The sequence below is a fragment of the Macrobrachium nipponense genome, chromosome 35, assembly GCF_015104395.2.
Source record: "Macrobrachium nipponense isolate FS-2020 chromosome 35, ASM1510439v2, whole genome shotgun sequence".
Classification (NCBI taxonomy): Eukaryota; Metazoa; Arthropoda; class Malacostraca; order Decapoda; family Palaemonidae; genus Macrobrachium; species Macrobrachium nipponense.
The window spans coordinates 17,344,797-17,368,843 of record NC_061096.1 but is presented as its reverse complement, the minus strand read 5'-3'; the positions used below and the strand labels follow the sequence as shown (position 1 = coordinate 17,368,843).

Below are 24,047 nucleotides of genomic sequence, written 5' to 3'. Positions count from 1 at the left end.
CAATGACTGCTGAGTGAATAAATGACAGATTAAACGATGAAAGTTAAGAACGACTGAAAATGATATAAAATGACTAAATGGCAATGACTAGGAAGACACACGAGGACAAAATTTAGTAGAAAAGAAAATGAGTGTGAGAAGCTCCAGCGTTGTACAAATATCGAAAAAGAGAAGCAATATTCTTTCTCTCCCGTGGATTTCATTGACGAATTCTTTCAATGAATATTTAATGAAACCTCTCTCTCTCTCTCTCTCTCTCTCTCTCTCTCTCTCTCTCTCTCTCTCTCTCTCTCTCTCTCCACCGTTTTTTCATTGATCTTGCAACTTTAAGACCTTCCCTTTCGGTAGTGCTTGTTTATAGCATACAAAGGCGACTGACTTTAAAAAATCGATGTTTTTAGACAGGCCTTTCTTCGTCCTTAGGTCCGCATCCCCGATCTCCCTGATGAGATGTACCACATCAGAATCCAGCCCCGGCGTTTTTTACGACAGGTCCTAAGAGTAGCGAAATGCCATGAAGGGTAGCGTGAACCCGCTATATTATAACCTGTATTAATTATGATAATGGCTTTAGTGTACGTGCGCTGAATGAGATGAGGCCGGGTCCGGTGTATTTGCTTATAGATCGCGGTTAACTTGATTCTCTTTGCAGATAAACTCGCATAGGCCGGCACTGGCAATCTCCGTGGAGTGTCTCGATAAACTAGGGATTGCGTCGCTTCGTGAAAGGCTTCGTTTGCAATATTGCCTCCGAAATTCTCCATTCTTTCACTTCTGTCGTTTTGATTAGATGAAGTGTCGGCGTTTCGTTTCTTTCCATTTTGGCAGGTGGGATATTGCGGTGTCAGTTCAAAATGGCTCTTTGAGATTTGATGAATGGATTGGAAATTAAATGTAAGTCTTGCGGTATAGTTTGATGTCATTTTCAAGATATATATCAATGCAACTGGACGTTTTGTTTATGCAAAATTATTATTTGGAAGCCAAAATAAAGCTCTGCTGATGAGTTTAGTATACAGTTCCAGATCCGTGAAGACTCAAGACGTAACAGGAAATTGCCTATTAGCTATGTGTATAAACTTAGCGAGACAGATGGACTTACATTGAAATGATTGTTAGAACAGTGCAGCAGAAGTTGCGTAGGTCATCAGTTTTGCAACAAAGCATTAATGTGACAGTGATATTATCCTCTATTATCATTAACGATGACTGATTTTAACTGTTATTTTTGTTTGGTTTTGCGTGACCAGTCAACAGGGCTATGTTTAAAACATCTTAACCGGTGTTTTCCTTTAACTTAATTTTTTTATTATACAGACATTCATTTACATGTTGCATAGGTGCAGCATGTATTGTGTTTCTCTTATATAATAACACGAGCACTTGTAATTACTTAAGATTACGATATATATTAAAGGTCTACATTAAACTGTAACATCTGAAACATTAAAATTTCTAATACGTTATCAAAATGAAAAACAAAGACTCGACTCTTATTTTTTGGACATTATGAGCCTGCCTGGGCAGATAAGCTGATGCCATTTCCTTCAAGCTCATTTTTTGAGCATAAGATGTTGTTCCTGCTCAGTTCTCACAATCGAACCAAATTCCCGACCCAAGAAAAGCTGAAACAGGTTTCATTCTCACATATTACAACTTCCGCTGCTCTTGTGGCACACCTGTTTCTTGAAACAGTTTCCATCCTTGGGTATTCTTCCTCCTTAGTCGTTCAAGTTCATCTGCTTCATTCTTGAGTCAGTAACATATATTTCAGAGAGACGACCTCAACTAATCATCGCAATGCCGTCATATAACACATGTTCACAGCCTCGACTGACTTCCCAACAGTTGATGGAAAATTTTGCGTTCATAACTTTACCTTTTATCTGGAAGCCGATTGCAGAATACAAAGGGCATCACTTCTGTACAGCCTGGCATAGTCTCTACATCGCCTTTGTGTAAGCAAGGATGTATTTTTCCGGGGAAATTACTTATTAAAATTGTGATATTCGGAATACTGGTATATTCTTACTCTTTCTTGGAATGACACAATATAGTTTCCTGTAATGCGTGCATTTTGTAATCTTAGCTGATTTTCAGGGATAATGACCTTGTGTGAAACTCATCCATAAAGCTTCTTTAGCAGACTTAAGAGTAAGATGTCTCCAGAAAATATATGTCTATAAAGACTAAGAAATATTTCTATTCTGCAGAGCTGGTAAGTCTTGCGATGTGAAAAAAGAAATTGAATTTAGAATACCGTGCATTTGTTTTCAGGAAATTAGATGTAAATTAGTATAGAAATCTTATTCTATTTCCTTTTCGTCTGATTAACTTTTTTTCATTGCTTCAGTAGGAGCATGCCCTAGTTTTGAATAGTGCATATGTTCTTTTGTTGGATTCTAAGCTACACGAGGTGGATGAATTGCCTTCTGTCCCACAGGTGTGAGTGGAAGGTATTTGTGTTTTTCGTATCACAAGAGATTTCGTATACATCTGTGTTTCAGTCAGTTATGGAGTGTGCTTAAATATTTGAGTATGAATATCCATGAAAACTGTTATATACAGTATGATTATGAAATTACATCTTGTTGCGGTCGCTAAAATCTATTATGCTTGTTTTTAAATACTTAAACGTATAGTTAGTTCTAGCGTACAAATCCATTATTCCCCTGGTGTTTCTATGAAGATTATGCTAAAATGAGATATGTTTAAATAAGATGCATCGTTTTGATTAACGTGATGAATATTCTCGATAACGCCTGATCGTCGATGGACTCCCTCCTTTTCGAGTGACTTACTATACTTTAATTCCTCTCTACGATAAGTTCGCTTCCATGTTCCATATTTTGCTTTTCATCGTCGACTCCAAAACCATTTTCACGCGGCGTCGAATGAAGCTTTATCCCCAACTTAGTGAGCCATAAATTATTGTTTTACTGGCTTATGAGAAAACATACTTTATCATTTATGTATGTATATATATATGTATATATATACATATATATATATATAATATATATATATATATATATATATATATATATATATATATATCTCAGAGGGTGGAAACTAAGATGAAAGAAAGAGAATATGAGAGGAGGTACAGTAAAGGGAACGGACGGAAGGGATTGCAGCTAGTGCATTTACTGCCCCTCTTTTCATATTTTCTTTCTTCCATCTTGCTTTGCACCCTCTCCTGATAATTCATTCATAGTGTAACTGGGATGTTTTCTTCCTATTACACCTTTCAGACCTTTTGTTGACAGTTTCCGTTTCAGTGCTGTATAACCTCATAGGTTTCAGTGCTTGGCATTTGGCCTAAATTCTAAATTTGGTCAACTATAATCTTTGTGCTCATACTTTTCTTTCATCAACGTGTGATTACAATTTATCTTAGTGATATTATTAGTGTAATGTGTCTACACTATTAGAGTTGACATTTCATCCATATGCTAGATTTAGATATTTAAAATAATGTAGATTTTATGACAGCTTAAAGGAATCTATCGAAAAATTCAAATGTGAATAACAGATTTTAAGAAAAATTATAAAAACTCTTCTCTTCTGTAGATTACAGGCATATTGAACGTATGAAAGAAATGATGAGTATATACAAGCAACTTATGGATTTTAATTCGGTTAAATATAGATAATGCAACTTACGTAAAGGAAGAAATGTATTGAAAGTGGAAATTCACACCATATTGCTCTATTTTACAATGAGAAATTATGTATTTTATGTACAGCAAGTAAATGAAAACCTGCAAGGTTTAATAAATGAAATAAAAAACTAAACTACAACCAAAAAGTATTGGATTTTTTTTTAGTTTACTTTTTTACATGGACGGCTTAATGAGGATATAAGCAATGAATTCCTGTGTATGCCATCTTTAAAACAAAGGTTTTTTTTTTAGCAGAATATTCAAATTGTTTGATAAGAACTGTGATGGAAATCATCGATGTTTAAATGCTGTCATTAAACCTATCATATCTGTTTAATATAATGCTTGAATATCATCGATACTCCGCCAATAGGTGTGTCAAACAATCATCGCTTTCGTGGAAAAAAATATATATATATTTTTGGATCCACTATTTTTCTTCGGCAGTTTAAAGGATTTGTTTGTCCCCTGTCAATCTTTAGTTCCTATTTATGAAGCCGCTTTGGTGTGGCCCTTGGCTGTAGCAATTGGTATTCGCGTATAAGGTTGAGTTTCATCTAAATCATCAGTCCGTTTCATAATTTGCACAGTAAGAAGCCTGCAAGATATTCGTCTCTCCATAGAAGGATATTGTAGTTCAGTTTAGGTCTTCCTTCCTTTAAAGGAATTTAACCTCTAGTTATTATTCAAAGCGCATTCTCTTCGGATTTAACAATTGGTAAAAGATTGATGGAACACACGGTATCCGTAAATAGCAATTTTTACCACGCTGGGTAAACGGCGATTTTTTTTTTCATTCATCGAAAAGATTAAAAATCTAATCGACCTGAAGCCATTCATCTTCCTCTCATTTGCCAGTGAAAGAAGAAAATTAGCCCATTACCCTGAAAACAGGTTAACCTTTTAAAGTTTCATGAAGCCAGGTAGACCTCGTTATCATCTTTCTCGCGTCATGGGCAATGTAATTTTGCTTCATGCACCATCGTCTCGTAAGGAGAATCAGTGAGCGCTCAGTTTGGTCATAATTTTTATATTGTGCAGTCGCTTCCTTACTCCTAATTATGAGGACACCGAAACTTTCATACTCTGAAAGACTTATAATACACGATTTATATGCAGGTATCCACGCCTATGTTGGTATTACTTATAACTGGAAAATTAGTTAAAGAGGAATTTTTTTAGATATCAGTGAAAATTAAGTATACATTTCAGATACAACAGTATTATCTAGACCTCCAGCTTAAGTAAACAAATTAAAATGAATATTAGTTGTTTCTGTTCTTCCATCATGTAGTTCGTATTGCATGATCGCTTTCCTCGTTGCAGACTTTAGGGTGAGAAGATTCAAAGTTCATTCCAACATAGGAGCTAAGGAATATACTAGTTAATACATTTATACATATAATGTATGAATGTATTAACTAGTACCCTTAATGAAATCGACCGAAAATTGTAAGCAATAATTGTTTTATTATTCGCATTGTACGAGCAGGTTTTAATATTGATACTTCATTTTATCTTATTTAAACTGGGATTATGAGGAATAATATTAGAATATGTTCACCATTTTCTTTCAGTTCCTGGGTCTTAAGGAGCTTTGCACTTACTATTAAAGATCATAAATTTCATGACTCGAATTTGTCAAAGGTAATTCCTCGAAAATTCAATATTGAAATGGTAAACATTACTGGTCTGCAGACATACAATTCCTGAATACATACATACATACATATGTACATACATACTTGCATACATACATACAGATAATGCACCAACTCTCGGCAATCCATATTTTTGCAGAGATTTTAATGCTCAAATCAGGAAATTAGGAAACCTTATTTTGCGGGCGGTCAAATAACGAGTAAAATATTACGTTATTTCCTTCGTTTATATATGTAAAAAAAGAAGGTATTCCACTGAAACTTAATTAATTTGGTTGAAGTAATGCATATGCAACTGAGAAAGGTGATGATTCATAACTCTACAAACTGCATGGTATAACAAAGTTAATTCAGGAGAGAGAGAGAGAGAGAGAGAGAGAGAGAGAGAGAGAGAGAGAGAGAGAGAGAGAGAGAGAGAGAATCCTTAAAGTTGGGTGATCCTAGACTTCGGTGAAATAATACCTTCCAAATATTATTTCAAGTTATAATTTAATTACTACCCTATTATGATGAGAATAGCAATATCGGTGTGTGATATATATTATATATATATATATATATATATATAATATATATATATATATATATGTATATATATAAATATATATATGCATGTGTAATATATATATATATATATATATATACATATACGTAGATAATGTGTGATTGTGTATTTATGTAAGTTTATAATTTGTGTTGATTCTATTTTGCACATCAAGCAAGAGGGCCCAGACTTGACTCGTGGCCAAGATGGGAGGATAACCACGATCCACTAAAAACCCATAATGCCACTTTTGATCCAAGCAATGATTTTCGTATCCAGTAGTTAGACGACTGAGTTGGCGACAAGTACGGTAAAGATAAAAGGGTATGGACCTAGCAATTTCATCTTTGAAGGAATGTTGAGAGTCGGAAGGCTAACACACACATATGTACTATATATGCATTATATAAATATTACATAATTATTATATATATAAAACATAAGTATATATATAATTTGTTTTGATTTGTGTTGGTGTTAGAAGCAGATTCTGCAAAATAATGTATTAACGCTACCTGTTGCTATTTTTTTCATCCGTAAGGGGCTAGTGCCGTCAGTGCGCCTCATGCCGTGCACTGTGGGCATTACTTTAGGTTCTTTGTAGCCTGTCTTCGGCCCCTGGCTGCAACCACTTCGTTCCTTTTATCTTATCTCCTTTTACATTCTCTTTCTTCCATCTTTTTCCACCGTCTCCTAACAACTGTTCATAGGGCAACTGCGAGGTTTTCCTCCTGTTACACCTTTCAAACCTTTTACTGTCAATTTCCGTTTCATCGCTGAATGTCCTCATAGGTCCCAGTGCTTGGCCTTTGGCCTAAATTCTATATTCAGTTCTGTTACTATTTTTGACAAACCAAAGAATCTACACTATAACAATGAGATGATTTATTCAGTAACTTTTTCCTCGTTCTTTTCTGAAGCATCGGATGAAATGCGCCCACCAGATTTTATTCTGATCTACATAGATTGGACATTTTTAACAACTAACAGGTTTATGTCAAAGTCATTAGTGAATTAGAGTATAACATTTCCCAGCTAATAGTAATTAAACTGCTGCCAAGTTTTAGGATTGTTGATACCTTTCATAAGATAAGAACTTTAAGATTTCATTATTGCTGTTGAATTATTGTTTTGTGTGTGTGTGTGTGTGTGATCTTTATGTAATAGTGACCGCTGATCTGGTTGTTTAAATCCTAGGAGACTTCCATTATGATCTTGAAAAAAGTTATCCCTTGATCTCTGATTGCCGCCTCGGCTTTTCATGTCTGTTTTCTACATCTGCTGCATCAGCAACCCGTTTTTTGTTTTATCCAGAAGGAGGAACTTCCATAATCTCATTATCGATCTTATCCTGTAGGCTGTTCATCTTATTCTCAAAATTAACACGAATGTACGTGGAGATGTCAGTTATAGGAGGTAGAAATGTAAATAAAATTGAGAAAATTACTATAACCATGTTTGTTTTAACTTGAATGAAATGCAACCAAATGGAAATTTTGGGGATCCAGTTCATTTTAGTAATTGAGCTCCTTATTTTAATCAGCGTTAATAGCTCTGAGAAAAAAATCATTATTCCTGATTAATTCACATATTATGATAATATTCCTTTGACGCAACTATCCGTATTTCACAAGAAATGACAGTGATCCTCGTAGACCTATTTCTCTGCTTGCCTTAAATTTTTTTTTTTTTATCTATGGTATTCTCTGAATAGAAATTCCAGCTATCTACAACTGTGACTTAAATTACTTTATCATAATATTTTTACAACAAGTTCATTCAGACACTATTTTATGTATGTAACATTTTAGATATTACATATATATATATATATATATATGTATATATAGATATATTATTATATATATATAATTTTTTTTTTTTTTTTTTTTTTACCAAATATCAAGACACAAAATTTATGTCGTTTAATATTCTATTCACCACGCTTCGGGAATCACTTACATCCAAGGTGAATTATTTGAGCTCTAAGTGATATCCGAAGTATAGCGAATAGTAATCAGTTGTTCAGCCTTTTTTTTATTTGCTTTTCTCCTAGAAAGTATTTTACGTTTCTTTCAGCACTTGCTGAATATTTAATGTTCATATGATTATGCAAGAGCTTTTGTTACTGTTTGATCTGTTTTCCATTAGTTTTTGGTTATACGTAGTGAGAAGTCATCTGTGCAGACACAGTTATTAGTCTTTCACTTTTTTGTACCATGTTAGTCCCAGATATAATAAACATATTTTTTTATGGTAATATCCTAGGTTCGACCCATAATTGCTTACAGTTCTTCTACTTTTATATATCTGCCTATTTTGCCAATTCAGATAAACTTACTTCGATGATAAAATCATCAGAAGTTTTAATAAAAATTTCCATTTTATCTTGTTAGTAAGCATCTATAAAGAGTATAACGTGACCGCCATTGGAAAATCAGTGATAATGCTTCATGTATGGAAACTGTTCACTTTGGTTCACGGACTTTGTGACGGGCTAGGGACACAGCACCCTAGGTTAGGTTAAGTTTTGAATGCATCCTGTATTTGACGTATTTGCATTTTTCTCCCACCCAAAACAATAGTGGGATTCTCTATAAACCTTTATCAAAATATCTGAGCTTTGCATCAAAGCCGAATATTGTTACCAACCTTGTCCATCTTATTCCAAATTTGCTCCCAAATAATCACAAGAGTTTTAAAAACCTGTCATCTTTCATTTGATTTCAGTATCCACGCTTCATTTTCAGAAAGGAGAACTGGGGCAAGGATTCGCTAACATACTAAATTTGTCTTCTATAAACGCTTCCCTTTTAAAAATGAATGTGTTTATACTCGGTTACCTTCCTTGCTCCCCACAATTCTGTGACCCACTTCCTCTCTAGTCCTGCCATTTGTTCCATGTCACCTAAACGAATAACTGCTTCCATTTGCCCAAATTCGTCTTACATTATTGTTCCATCTTCTAGTTTCCATTTACAAGCACAGCCAACTTCCTCATTGCATTCCCGTTCAGATTTCTTTTGAAAACACTTAAACTCTTTCACTAGTTTCTGCAGGCTCACTCCATTATTGCCAATCAATAGTGTGTCATATGGAAATATCATCCACTCAAAACTCCACTCACTGCACATTGTTGTTATCCGAAAACTTTGCTCGTACATCTGTCCTTTCTCTCACTACTCACATTCCTCCCTCCATATTGATATTGTCTCTGACGCAGTTTTACACCAAACAGTTAATTCACCATTTATGTGTTCCACCATACCGTAGCTTTCGCCATATTGTTTTAATCACTCAGTGAACAACGTTCTTCATCGTACTTTTCCAACTCCACCATGTAGTATTTCTACATTCATCCCCCTCTAGATCCATTTTTGTCTCGTGTAGCTTTTTCCGTATACTTTCAGGCTTATCAAACAGTTGTTTTATAGCAAACTGATCAACCCGATCAGTATATCTGTTATTAGTCTTGTATCCTCATCAAAATAAGGCCCTGTATCTTCTACTTTAAACTAAGGTAAGCCTTGTGCCGAAAGTTCTTATAAACACCTTTATGGTTGTCTTTATGTCAGTTACCTTACATGCACTTGCTGCGTGGTAATCGTATATATATATATATACTATATATATATATATATATATATATATATATATATATATATATATATATATAGATATATATATAAAAATATACATATATATATTTATATATATATAATATTATATTACATATATATATTTATATATATTGTGTGTGTGTGTGTGTGTGTATTATATATCTATATATATATACAATATATATAATTATATGTGTTGTGTGGGTGTGTGTGTTGTCATAGAATATATATAATATATGTGGGTTGTGTGTGTGTGTATGTATGATGTATGTATATATACATACATACATATATATATATATATATATATATATATATAATATATACTTGTCTTCCATTTATGTCAATGCATATGAAATCATGATGATGTTAAATGAGCTGAGATTTTTTTTTATCCATAATTTCTCTTTGAAATAGAAAGTAATTCAACATTCGTTATCATATGTCAAATTTACTATGCTAGTTGTTATTCGTAGGCCTTTAATTTTTTTTAATGTTACAATATTATATATGATTTCATAACCTCCATGTGTATTTAGCGATGCTATTGAAGGAAAGAACGCGACGTAATAGGCCGCCCCTTGTTAATAACTGCAAGGTTAAAGTAATTCATTACAATTAAATGACTCCGTTTGTGTAATTGATGAATCTCAATGATTGGAAGGGTTCAGTTCTTCATCATTATTTGGCACTTGAGAGAAATGATGACAATGAGGGGAAGGTTGATTGAGGAAATGCAATATTTAATGAAGGAAGGAAATGAGATAGAGTGGAGAGATATTAATCCATGTGTTATGTGTCCCAGAAAATCGTAATGAAGATAGGAAGAGATTAAAAAACTTAGGTGTCTTTTTAGCGCAGGAAATGGTATTTGCACAGAGTCCAAAAAGAGAGTGAAGAAGAGGAAATGAAATGGAAAATAAACAAGGGGGTCAATGGAAAGTACACTTGGAAATAGAAGAAAATCGATGTTCTAAAACAGTATCTTAAGTGAAGCTGTCGGATGTTTTCATAAAACCTAAATTATTGAAGGTATTCTAGTAAATGCTTATGTTATACAGAGTCATGAAAATAGATTAATAAGTTGTATTCAATGCTCATATTTATGTTATGAAATTTCACGAAACGAATCATTGTCAAGGGATCAACTTATCAGGTTTTGATGTGTTTGTCTGTCATGTCTTGGGTCTAAAATTCTTATATATAATTAATTTATTGTCAGTATAACCAGTGTTATATATTGAGATATGAAGCAAGAGGCCAGTTGATTCTGAAAGAAAATGTAAGCAGTGCATATGCCATACTGCCAAAGGGGAAAAAATTTAAATGCTGCCCTATTTGGGGCAACTATGCTAACCACAGTTGCAGAACTTTGCAGTCTCTTTGCAGCCTTTCTTTTAGGTGTTAACCTTTTGCTATTTTCGCTCACCCCATCAATCATTAAAGCACATTATATAGAATGTAATTAAGTGAAGAAGAGAAAGACGTTAGTTTTTTGTTTGAGAAAAAAAAAAAGTAGTGTATTGGTTATGTATCTACCATAACCACAGTTTGTCATCCTCTTACAAGTCCTTTTTTTCATCGAAAATAAGTAAATCCTATTGGAAGTAAGTCCACAAGATAGGTCAGTGTAATGTTCCGAGAAACTTATCTTCCTATAGTAGAGCTTTAATTCCAGTAAATTGACAGCTAACAGGATCCAATATGTGACGAATTCCTTACGCAGAGGACAAATTGTCCCTTCTGAGAAACAACAGATACCAGAAAACTATACAGAGGATTTGATCACTTTCCGTAATTCCCTGTTGGTATAAAGGTTATTTTTTCTTTTGTATTGTGTCCGTCACAACGGCTAGGTAAAATATTTATGCTGTCAGTACAATAAGCCTTTAGTTAACAAAACAAAACAAAAATATGTATGTGTGTATATATATATATATATATATATATATATATATATATATATATGCGAATAATAAATTCACTTAATCAACTTTTGCTAGTAGCATGTTATTAGACATACCGTTTAGTTACTGAATATCAAAATATTTAATAACACAAGATAATTATTCTAAACAGCATTTTGTGATTCCATGCTGGCTGGGTCTTTATCTATTTGATTCTTACCCCCCACCCCAACCCCACCCCGTGATATGGTGATAAAGAGAGTGTCCTTTTTAGCGTTTTTTTATTCATTAAATTTCAGCTTGGGGTCTCTCAGTACAGGTAGTTATCACATTTACATTTTCGGCTGAGGGCTGGTTTGCATTTTGAGTGATGGAGTTTTGACAATAGCTATAGACATGTTGTTACTAGGAATGTGAAAATAAATTACGATTCTTACACGCAGCTGAGTTTTCCTTCATTGTTTCTCTTTGTGGACGTTGCTGAGTTGTAGATTATTATTGTTTATATATGCAGGTCTTATTATAAAGGATAATTTTGTTTATAGGTCCCGTGACAGACAGGTCAGTGGAGAGATGATTTTCATCTTTTTCTGAACCAGTTTGCATAATAAAATTATTGCTCGTTTGTGCTATTTGTTTATGAGACCTTATACAAAAGGAGACGCCTCCTTGCATTTCATATACAACTCTGGTATATTATGGATAAAAAAAAAATTATCGTGATTCTCTTACTATCATTATTCTGACAGCTATATTACATTAAACCTTATGAAAGCAAAGGCACGTTCACTTTTCCAATAGGAATACTTGCAAGTATTAGTGAATTGACAAGGTTAATTTTAAGAGCAGAGTTTCAAAATAATACCCCATAAAGGTTTATGTAAAGGCACATATGTAAAAGCAATGTCTGTATGGAATTTTCATCCTTTTGAATGTTCTAGATAAAGCAACTTTATGGCCCGCCAAGCATGATGCAGCGAAGTGTACTGTTAAAAAAAGCTATATTTTGTTCCTCACTAACTTTGCAATTATTATTGCCCCGAGTTAACTACGAAAAAGATTTGGGAACTATCTGTTAAACTGCCTTTTCTTTTTCTTTTTTTCTCTTCTGACCATGAGAGCGAGTTCATATTAAGTATGTAGAGACCATGCATGGACTGTAGGAATATTAAAAGCAAAATACATTATAGTAAGTATTTCAATATTTGATCATACATCATTCCATAAATTCTTCAGTTATATAAACGTAATTGAGATGATATAAATAGGCAAATATTAAACTGATCGATTCCTTTACGGTACTTCCACGTCTGCCGTTAAACGAAAACCCGGTCATTTCTGGTATGAGGCATAAATTTTAAGGAGCAGCACTCATTGGCCAAGAAACGAAACATAACCTTAAGAAGCGGGTTGGATATGTTTCTCTTCAGGTCCAATAGATGGCATCAGCATGTAGTTTTGACTAACGTGCTTCCATTTTAATAATAGAGGAGTAAGTGTTAGTCATACATATTAAACTAGCAATGTTCTGTTAGAGTAAGTCTTGAATAAGTGTCTGGCGTAAAATTTTCACTTTACATATGAGTGAAAGTCTCTTTATTTTTGGTCTTACCCGTTTTATGTACGGGAGGTTCTTATTGAAAGAGGAACTCTTCAATGAATGGAGCATCTGCTGCATAATGAAATAAGATTAAGGGAAGGGTTCATATAGAAGTATCAAACTGCAGATAAAACTAACCTTTCAGAATAAGCTATTTTGAGTCCTTTGTAAGTATGCTTATTAATTATTGGATTTAATAAACGCGTCCATAAATACTTTTCATGTTGGGTACTATCAGAACACATAAACATACAGGATGCGATACTTTGGAGTACATTAACATATATGATTGTCGATAAACTTGCCATGTATAATAATTGAGGATTAATGGGAGCCTGGTTAATCCTGTAATTACAGTAGTTACTCAGACATTACCATCGAAGACAGAGAGAGTAGATTATGGAATTTATTAATTAAAGAGATTATGGCTTCAGTGGGTATCAGAAAGAGACAATGACTGGTCCATAAATTACGCTTATTCTGTGATTTACAATTCGACGAAAATCAGTGAAAGTTGCTTTGAATGTTGAATTTATTCTATTACCTCCAAAATCTGTTTTCGGCAGTGGGGCCTGCACCATAAAGGGTGAAACCTCATTTCAAATCTTTATCTTTGTCATTTCTCTTTACAGTTTGAAATGTTTTTTTCTCATTACTGCCAATTTATCATTGCATCCTATTACCACCTCTTCCATTTTTTTATATATCTTGTATTACAAATGAATATCAGGTTTTAGATAATGAAGCGTATGGCAACTGCGCATTAACAATCTCATCTTCTCTCTTTCTCTTTCTCTCATCTTCTCTCTATCGTCTCTCTCATCTCTCTTCTCTCCTCTCACGATCTCTGATCCGAAACGAAAAAAGAAAAAAGAAAACAGGCCGCCTGCTTTCAGAATTTGTCAGTGTAGTTGTAACAAGAGTTAACTCACAATGAACTATTCTATCTAACGCAGGCAATCTGTCGTTAATTGAGTCTAAAACTCTCTCCGACGTATCCCTTGAAAGAAAAAATTATCGGTGTCCATAAGTGTTATGTCTGTGAAAATACGAATTTTTACTGCAAATTTTGCAGTCAGGATTGACACTACCATCTGAAATAATTTTCGTTTATGGTAGAAAACTTAGCTTTCAACAGGAATAATAACTTTCAAAAAGAATAACGATGAAATGCACTGCGTTTGAGAAAAAGAAGTATTCCATGTGGGTCTTCTCATTCTCATCAGTATTTTTGTATTTCTGGTTTGTCATTAGCTTTATTTTAATTATGATTAGCTAATAAAGGAAGGACAGAGAATTACCAGTACCAACATGGAAGGTCATATCTTAGTCTGACGAAAGTGAGGCCGATGGGTCTCTTGTAGCATGGCTATGAAAATCGTTGTTATTGTAATTTCACATCCAAGAACTATTTATTCTAATGTAATTTTTGCCAGTTCAGCTGGGAAAGATGTATTATTCCATAATGGAATGTTTTCTTTTCACTGCATTGGCTTACTTAGTTTTGAATAATAATAATAATAATAATAATAATAATAATAATAATAATAATATAATAATGATAATGAACTAAGGAACCTCCGTAACGAGGCTATAATATTGACAATCAAAAGCCACAGTATGGGTTAAAATATATTATTGTACAATGGTGTCTGCTCAGCTGGAATCACCTGAACGAACACTTCGCCGTTCCAGCCGTCTCGCCAACAGAAACAACCGAACGGGGATTACCTGACCAACACTTAGATCCATCCGCCTTGAACCAGTTGTTATATATATATATATATTTTTTTTTTCACTGTTGTAACGCTCCCGTCCATTGTTTGTTTTACCGTCAGTAGGACTGAAGAGGGATACGGAGCAGTATCCGAAAGTCTCTCCTTGTATTTTTTACCATTGTACAATAATATATTCTAACACTACTGTGGCTTTTGATTGTCAATAATGATAATAATAATAATAATAATAAAATGATAAAAAAGCATAAACTCAAGAGATTTTCTTTCATAAAAAATACTTGGGAAAAAACCGTTATCTGTAATAATGACTGTTTTAACGTTATCTAAATCCAAACAATTTCCGTATTTGAAGTACTAATAGACTTACTGGTGATAAATTGGTGTTTTCAGTGTTCCCACGTCGTGTTTGCATAATTAATAAACCTCCGGGCCTGGTAAACACCCTGAACACTGACACTAATAAATGCATGAGGACACTAAATTGATGTCGAAAATGTTATCACTGTGAAATAGCAAATAAGTAAATAGACAAGATAAATTAGCAGTGGTTTCCTTTGACCTACTGTTCTGCTGTTTTATTATTATTATTATTATTATTATTATTATTATTATTATTATTATTATTATTATTATTATTATTATTATTATTATCTCACCCATTTTTACCTTGGATGGAGTAAGAAGAACCAATAGCAGGCAATGAAATAAACGATAAATTTGTTTATAAAAGATGCGTGGTACTCGTCTTATAAAGCATTAATTTGAATATTTTGTTGAAATGCAGTGTTTGATATAGTACAGTAACCGATATTTTCATTCCTTCTGATGCAAAACTATGGAAAGGTTTTTCCTGCAAGTTTTGTTGTGGGCCATGCCCGTAAGTCTAAGTAAAGATAACATATTGCGTTAATATTCTGTGTAGTGTTACATTAGAATTTCTGACATTACATAGCGTTTATGTGTCTCCAAATATCAATGTTTATTCATCTTTGTATATTTATTAGTATTATACTTTGTATATTTATTAGTATTATACTTTGTTCCTTTTTTCGTTTATGGCTATGTGTTTGCATTCCTGTGTAAACTTTGTGTTTACTAAAAGTAATAAGAAATAAGGTAAAACTATCATTTGACATAGGGATGCGAACCCCATAATAATAAATAATAATTAATAATAATAATAATAATAATAATAATAATAATAAATGCACCATAAATGTGGTAAAAATAAATAAGAACCTATAATATAATAATAACTTCAATAATTAATTATAATAATAATAAATAATAATAATAATAATAGAGGCACCCATAAAATGTAATAAGAAATAGTAAAACTATAATAATAATAATAATAATAATAATAATAAAATTAATAATAATAATATAATAATAGAGACACCATAAATAAAATGCTTTAAAGATTGGGCACCTAAACTCACTAATAGAAAGCCATGACTAACACTGCAATTAAACAAATGTTTCGCAAAAACAATCTGATTTCTGCGCCCCTCTGTTTCGGAAAAGGGTTCAGACGTCATTAAAGTAACCCGACCGTTCCATCTTAATGGTGGGAGGGATGCTGAGATATGGTTCGGTGGATATGTATGGCATTTCCAGTTTTAATGTTATGATTCACTTAATGTAATTTTCAACGTGGCATTTTCAATAGTTTATGTATTCAGATGATCAAGTTTAGTCATTCTTTTTCAAAATAAGTTTTTTCTTAATTATTGTCATTTTGGTAGCCCACGTGAACAATATGTACATAAAAACACTGGTAAATAATTTCCACTGGAATATGTTGCCAATAGAATAATCTTGCTATTCTTCAGCAATTTGGCCGCTGAAAACTTCCGTATCAATGATCCTGTTTGCACTGGTGAATATTATCCTTTGCTGAGAGCTTTTCAGTGGAGCTGAAAAGTCCTTAGCAAACATTGAATCGGTTAGTCCTGCCTCTTTTATCAAGGTTTCTTTCACATATATATGTATGTGTGTATGTGTGTGTGTGTGTGTGTGTATCCCAGGGCTATAATTTCATCGATTCCAATCTAGGACGCTAATGTAGGGTTTGGAGAGGAATTGGGTAAACAATAGCTCGAACCAATCGGATTCCTGAAAAGCCTGTGATCTTTTATATAACTCGGTCAGTGAACTGACTCTAGGTTTGAATTAGCATTGAAAACTCTCCTACGGAACTATTAGATGTGAAAACAGATCCTCGGGTTCCTCGGATACTTGGTGCTGCTGTTTCTTTTATAATCCACTGATCTCAAATCTTCTTAGAAGTAGAGAGCAATAAGAGAATGTTGAGATTTGAAGTATTTCTTCCGTATATAAAGGCCTTTATTGAAACACTGAATTTCTTAATTGGACAATGGTTAGGTCAGGAAACATTTGTTTTACTATTTTACAATACTCCTGTTTATTTATTTTTTTTTTCGATCTTTACTTCACCTATAAAGTGCACGGAATTTTCTTGACTGGATAATAATGAAAAAAAATGGAAGTGACGTAATGAGTGGTTATTATCGCCCACATGTTTATAGTGGGATAATCTTTATGAAGGAAGTTTTTTTCAACACCAGCCATTTACGACCTTTATTACAGAGAATATGGAAGTAGACAGAAAGAAAAGCAATTACGTTAAGCATTAAAAAAAGTGCCACAAGATGCTATTGCATCATTTATCACTTATATGGAGCATTCTAATTATATATTCTAATATATGCTAATCTTAAGATGCTGAGCGTCTAACATTCGATGCTTTTAACTGAAAGCCTTACTCTTATCCCAGTGATTTTCGGAGCTTATTATGACCCACCTCCACCTATACCAGACTGCTAAGGTTTGTTCTTGAGTCATCAACAGCTGATATATTACAAAGCAAGGCGCTCAATCCTCCACAGAATTACTGTAACTTGAACGAAAGAAGAATCCATTGGTATCATTAAAAAATCATGTCTTTTTTATTTTTTTTATTTAGCTGAGGATAATCAGAGACATCACCGATCATTAATAAAATCTTTTTTTCTCTCTCTCACTTCCAGATCTAAGGTAACGCATCACTCTTCAAAGGAGCATCACGTCTTATCCCATTTCTCTCTTTCACAAATCAATTCACACGTCCATCGGCGATCGACGGAGCTCAAGCAACCCATATCAGCCTTCGCTTTCGTACATCTCGCTCGTCTTCTATCAACAATTCGTCCATCATGAGAAGTCTGTTGGTGAGTGTTCAAGTTTCATTTTATATCTTTAGTGTTATTGTTTCTTACTATGAAGGTCAACTAGTATCGATATTCACTAGTATCGTTTAATATCGTCCGTATTATATTGCTATCATTACTATTATTATCATTATGCGAAGCGAAGTATCAGCAACGATAGCCGAAGTGGTAGTAGAAGCAGATGTAAAGGCAATAAAAGTTGTAATAATACCAGTACTATCCGCAGTAGTTGTTGCTGCTGTTACTGTTGTGGGGATATATTTCGAGTGTCAAACAACGGTATTTTATTATTACAGTGATACTGTATTAAAAAATGTATTGTATTAAAAAATCCATAATCAGCACAGTCCTCATGTAGAGGTCTACCGTATACTCTGACCATCCTGTAGGTCTGACTCCTGGGTACTTTAGCATTTTCCTCATGCCATTTCACTGAATACCTGTACAGCGGCCTTTGAGTAGGGAACAGTCTTGGGCATTCTCTAGATACGAAATTCCCTCCCGACAGTTTTGCCAACTTCTTTCTTTCAAGTGGTGTCACGCTAACATGTTTTCTGCCACCTTTTGGCACTTTGCCAGCATGTATAGAAACCTTGAGAAGTGACACAAGCAAATGAATTTTGATGTTAATAAAAACAAATATATAGAAAATCTTGACTGCTCTGTGGAAAGCAGGCAGGAAGAAGCGTAAATCGTGTTTGCTCGGCAACTCGGTTAATGTGTCTCTTAAGCAATCCAGTTTCTGCCTTGATCTTGAATATTGATCGTATCGATATCCTTAAGATTAACATTTGATATATATTGGCTTGCAATTGTATACTCCAGACAAAAAAGTATCTTGCAACAAAATATTGATCTGAAGTTAATCTCATAATCAATAAAATAAATAGGTTGCGCTCTCTCTCTCTCTCTCTCTCTCCGCTCATCTCGTCTCTCTCTTCTCTCTCTCTTCTCTCCTCTCTCTCTCTCTCTCTCTTCTCTCTCTCCTATCGCGTCTCAAAATAATGAACAGTATATCCACAAGCGGTATGATATTATTCATTGTGAATGAGTAGAAGCTTCCTTTACCATTGTGTTAATATCCTGTCCACTGGTTTTCTCGTATATTAATTGACTGTACAGTAAATTAATATAACACAACGTGATGACGCAACAGCTGTGAGCAATAGAGGACATACATTATTATCCAGATGCCCTACCAGCTCATGTTCTGATTTTCATTAAGGCTTCAAAGAAGTCGAACCAAAGTTCAGAGACAAGTTCATTGAAGGAGAAATTGCAGTCCGGTGGGATTAAGGATCTGATAGGAAGAAAATTTCTCAGAAGTGATTGTTGTCACCAGCAATCTTTAATGGTGAGTTGGGTGTCCAGTTTCTGAAGTCTTTGTCAGGAAAGAAAAGAGGGCTCATGTTTGTAAAGACTGGTGAATGATGGTCGCTGTTCATTTGACTGCTAACGTGACTGATTGCATTTTGTAAATACAGTATGATTCACCGTTTTTTTTTTTTTTTACACTTGCTCAGAATTATTGAAAATTATTTTTTTATGATATTATAGGAAAGAAAATGAAGACTTAAATTCTATAAATCTATTATGAAATTTCTAGTCCCATTGCTTATACCTAAAAATTCACTTTGAAAACTTTTCCGATTCTGGTTCAAAGAAACGTTTTTTTTTTCCTTTAGTTTCCTTATCTCGTGAAGTTCGGGAAAAATTTCATAGTTCTTTATTGATACCAGATAAAAAAAAGTTAGACAGCAGTAAGAAAACCAGACGCTCATGCTCGTGATTTTTTTAGAATGGAAAAAAACGTATAAAAAAGAAAGGATTGAAATCAACCAGCCAAGACAAATAAACAAAAACCGGTAAATATTGAAGAACTTTACAAAAAATACCAGAATAACAGAATCTTAAAGAAAACTTGGAACAAATGAGAAAATTCTTAGCCCCTAGACTAAAAGAGAGAGAGAGAGAGAGTAACTCTTTGGGAACAGATCAAGGAGTGGAGGAAAGACAGCCTCCCGTCTGTCTTTTCTGGGCGACTGAAACGGTCGGGGAAGTCTTAAAAACATGAAGCATCCCCGGTCAGTGATTTCATTGTCGATAAAGAAGTTAATGTCTAGAAACACACCTCCCGCTGAAGGCCGGCTTTTTTTTTTTTTTTTTTTTTTTTTTTGTTTTTTTTTTTTTTTTTTTTTTTTGAAGGTTTTTTCTTTTTTTCCTTTTTTTTTGGCATTTCTTCGTCGATTAGGAAGAGCAGTGGTAAAAAAGTAATGAAAGGATTAAAGATGCCTTGTTTATTGATTTAAAGTTACAACCTCTCTCTCTCTCTCTCTCTTGATACGAAGATTCAAGTGTCCAACCGATTCTAAGATTTATCAGTCTAAATCCATGCTCTCTCTCTCTCTCTCTCTCTCTCTCTCTCGTCTCTCTCTCTCCTTCTCTCTTCTTCTCTCTCTCTCTCTCTCTCTCCAAACGCAAACACACACACACACACACACACACACAGATAACAATTCAAATACGGAAAGAATTATCTGGTGGCTGAAATCTCCTGGCGATGAAGCAAAGGAAGAAGGCAAAGAAACAAAAGGCCGGGACCCGCATTAAACAACCACGAGGGAAAGAATTACTGAAGGACCCTCAGCTCCGCCGAGATTCGGGAAGAAACTGCAAAGACCTCCCTCCCTCCGGGAGTCGCCTTCGGTTTGTATCCGAAATTTTTGGCTTCCCTCTTTTTGCGACTTTCTGTCGGCGGCTGATGATCGCCTTTATGTGCCGCCTTTTGATCGAAGTACGAACCGAAAGTTTCCTTCGTCTTCTTCCGATATTGTAGTGATCAAAACTTCGGCGATGTCCGGTAAATTGAAAATCTATCAAGGTAAATACGTATATAAGTACGTTGATGTGTCTCATTTTATTTATATTGTGCGGCCATGTAAGTACAGTTAATCTGAAATGCAGTGCACGTAGGCGCGCGCACATACGTACGTATAGTATGTGTGTGTGTAAAATAAAATAAGTGTAGGAGATAGAGAGGTGGTTGGGCCGGCAGGAGGAATGCGTTTACCACAGCGAGAAATACATAAGCATTTCACCACATTCACTTCGTAGAAATCTGCTAAGACTGCTGTATTCAACATCCTCGTACCACTTTCGTTTCGTCAGTAGTGTAGTCTGCCGTACTGAATGATGTTGATATATCGCTTCCTTTGAGACCTAGCTCGAATGGTTTATTCCATCTAACATCCTTGTCGTATGTCTTTCAAGACACACACACACACACACACACACACACACACACACACACACACATATATATATATATATATATATATATATATATATATATATATATATATATATATATTACACAGTACTGAATGTGTGTGGGGGCGCGACTTTTTGTAGGGATGTATGTATATTATGAAAATAAAATGAATATATGTATAATTATGATCATTTGTCATATATTATATAGTAGTCTATAATATACATTATGAAGTTTACTGTGATGCAATTCGATAAATTGATCGCATAGTGTTGAAAAATTGGCATCCATTCAGGGCACAATTTTCTATAGTTCATTTAATCGTTCGACCTAACGTAAATGAACAACAGTTTCACGAAAGCAAATCATGAGTTAACAGCTACATTTCATCGGTTCCCGATTAAAAAATGTGGTGATAAAAAAGGTATTTATCAGCATTGTTGTAATTGAATAGCGACATTTCATTCATGGATTTATATTGACGAATGAATGAATGAATGATCTACAAGGTCGTTTTCGCATTGCGGGATCACAGAAAAATGGCATAGGTTGCCAATCTAAACTTTTTACCCCGAACGTTAAATTTGTAAATTATTTCTGTAAGGATTGATATATATACAAGGCTGGCGTTTTTGGAGCCGATAACTCACAGTTTTTTTGTGTTTGTTCTTAAACATAACCATTTTGTACGTTTTATTTTATACTGAAGAGACAATCAGGACAAAGCATCTGGAACTCAGCTTGTGTATTTTCGTATAAAATAGTCGACTGAAATATTTCGAACAAAATGAAAATGGATGAAAAGTAATAGCAGCGAAAAATGGCTTACTTGGGTTAATATTAGACGCCTTCTTTAACAAATCTGCAACTCCAGACAGCTTTACTATTGCCTTTGGCCATAAAGGAGTTTAAAGAGCATTAAAATTACTGAAAGTACTACAGATCTCGTAACCTTCATAGCACAATTAAAGTCGCTCTCTTGCGCAATATTCAGGAAGGAATATGTTTTGTGATGTTGAGGGGAATGAGAAACCAGCCACATGGTGCCTTGATTACTGTGAAAGAAATGCATAATGGTGATATAAATGAGACAGGAAACCCCACAGTCCTTTTCAACCGGTTAAGCCACAGTAAAATGTGTTAGTGGAGCAGATTTGCTTTTGAGAATTAGAATAAATTCGATGTAAGGAGAAGAGAATGACATATTCTAGTCCAAGTGGGGGCGAATTAATCAAAATATGCAGCAAAACAAGGTGAATTCGAATACATGCAAATTAAAGGATATAAATTAGAATTCCCAAACTATAAAATTATTAGAATTAGAATACAATCCCTTGAAAACAAGGAAAGTTAAAATCATTTAGCTTCAATAGGCAGGGAATTAAATGCCATTCAAATTAAGATAATAGCAATACGAGTGAATTTACATTAACAGGATAAGCATTAGAATAATTCACTTGAAAATCTACATGGAAAAAAATGTAATTCATAAATCCTTTGTAAGAGAATGTAACATTGAGAAAATTGTGAATTTTTTTAGAAGAAGGAAATTCGAAAAAATCCGCTATACTAGAATGAAAACTGGTATTTAAACAAACAAAATCACTGGAATTGGAGTGGAAACTACAAGTCCACTGGAAGTGTAGGCGAATTGTAATCCATTTTAGTCGGTATAATTTTTGTCAGTTTATGAGGGATATGTGTATTGCATCAGTGCAGTTTATAAATAGAATTGTTACAGAATACCTCAATGCACAGTGTGAAATAAACTCTATAACTTATTCATGTTTTTGTTAAAGTTGAAAAAATTAACTTCATGACCAATTGTTGAATACATGTCTGAACATTACGCAAATATTATGATAATATGATGAAAACCTTTGTCTTACAGTTTTCTATTGACTCCGATTTTTACGAGCTGCTAAAAACTTCTTTATTTATTTTTCTATTTTTTTTCCTTTTTGTCAATCGTCCGTTTCCTGATTCAATATCCCAGAATCTTTTGTTGATAAACAATGCTTCCCATCTTCGCGTTGATAATAAAGGCACTCTTGTTAATAAAGAATTCTTTTTTGTTTTCGCTGCAGACTGCATAACTTTTTTTTCATGCGGTTTCTTGCAATTTTCTATAGGAATTGAGACATTCAAGATGACGAATATGAATATATATAAACAATGCTAGCAATTCGAGAAGGGACGCATAGTTTTAGTTTCCTTGACAAAGCTAGTAGGCTCTACGTTTCAGGGAAGAATTGAATTCCGATTATATATATATATATACTATATATATATATATATATAGATATATATATATATATATATATATGGTATATGTTTCTATAAATTCTTCAACCATCCCTCCCTCTTGTTCACGTCGGCCATGCCTGTTTTACACTCCTTTTAAACTTAGTCGAACACAAGTTCTCTGAATGATTAGCTTCATGTGTAGGAATTTTCTCATGAAGCCCAAACGTTCACAAAAAGTAAAAAAAAGAACAGTTCCAAGGATGAACAAGTATCATCTGACTGAGTTTTTTTGTTTTACAATGAATTAAGTCAAAGAAAGACAAATATAAATATCTGGTATCAAAGTTTTTTATTACTTCTGAAGAGTAGACATAACTTCTCGTGTGAGTGAACGAAGAGTAAGCATACTTTCTTCCTTGAATAAACGTCCTGTATCTTAATGATGATTCATACCCCATCCCAAAATCTTTTGTATCGCTGTACGAATATGAGGTCCAAGAACAAAATTATTGAGGTAATCAAAAAAATTAAATGACTTATAATACTTAAAATGATAGTTA

General features: G+C 33.8%; 1 protein-coding gene across 5 annotated transcripts in view; it reads left to right on the top strand.

Annotated features, from left to right (window-relative positions):
* The window catches only part of LOC135208447 (uncharacterized), a 683,342-nt gene that overhangs the window by 627,659 nt on the left and 31,636 nt on the right, over positions 1–24,047 (top strand). For all 5 annotated transcript variants that reach the window (XM_064240638.1, XM_064240636.1, XM_064240639.1 and 2 more), the window contains one exon: positions 17,790–17,969. In XM_064240638.1, the coding sequence (XP_064096708.1) occupies positions 17,955–17,969 (15 nt within the window). In that variant the 5' untranslated portion in view covers positions 17,790–17,954. The remainder of the gene's footprint in view (positions 1–17,789; positions 17,970–24,047) is intronic.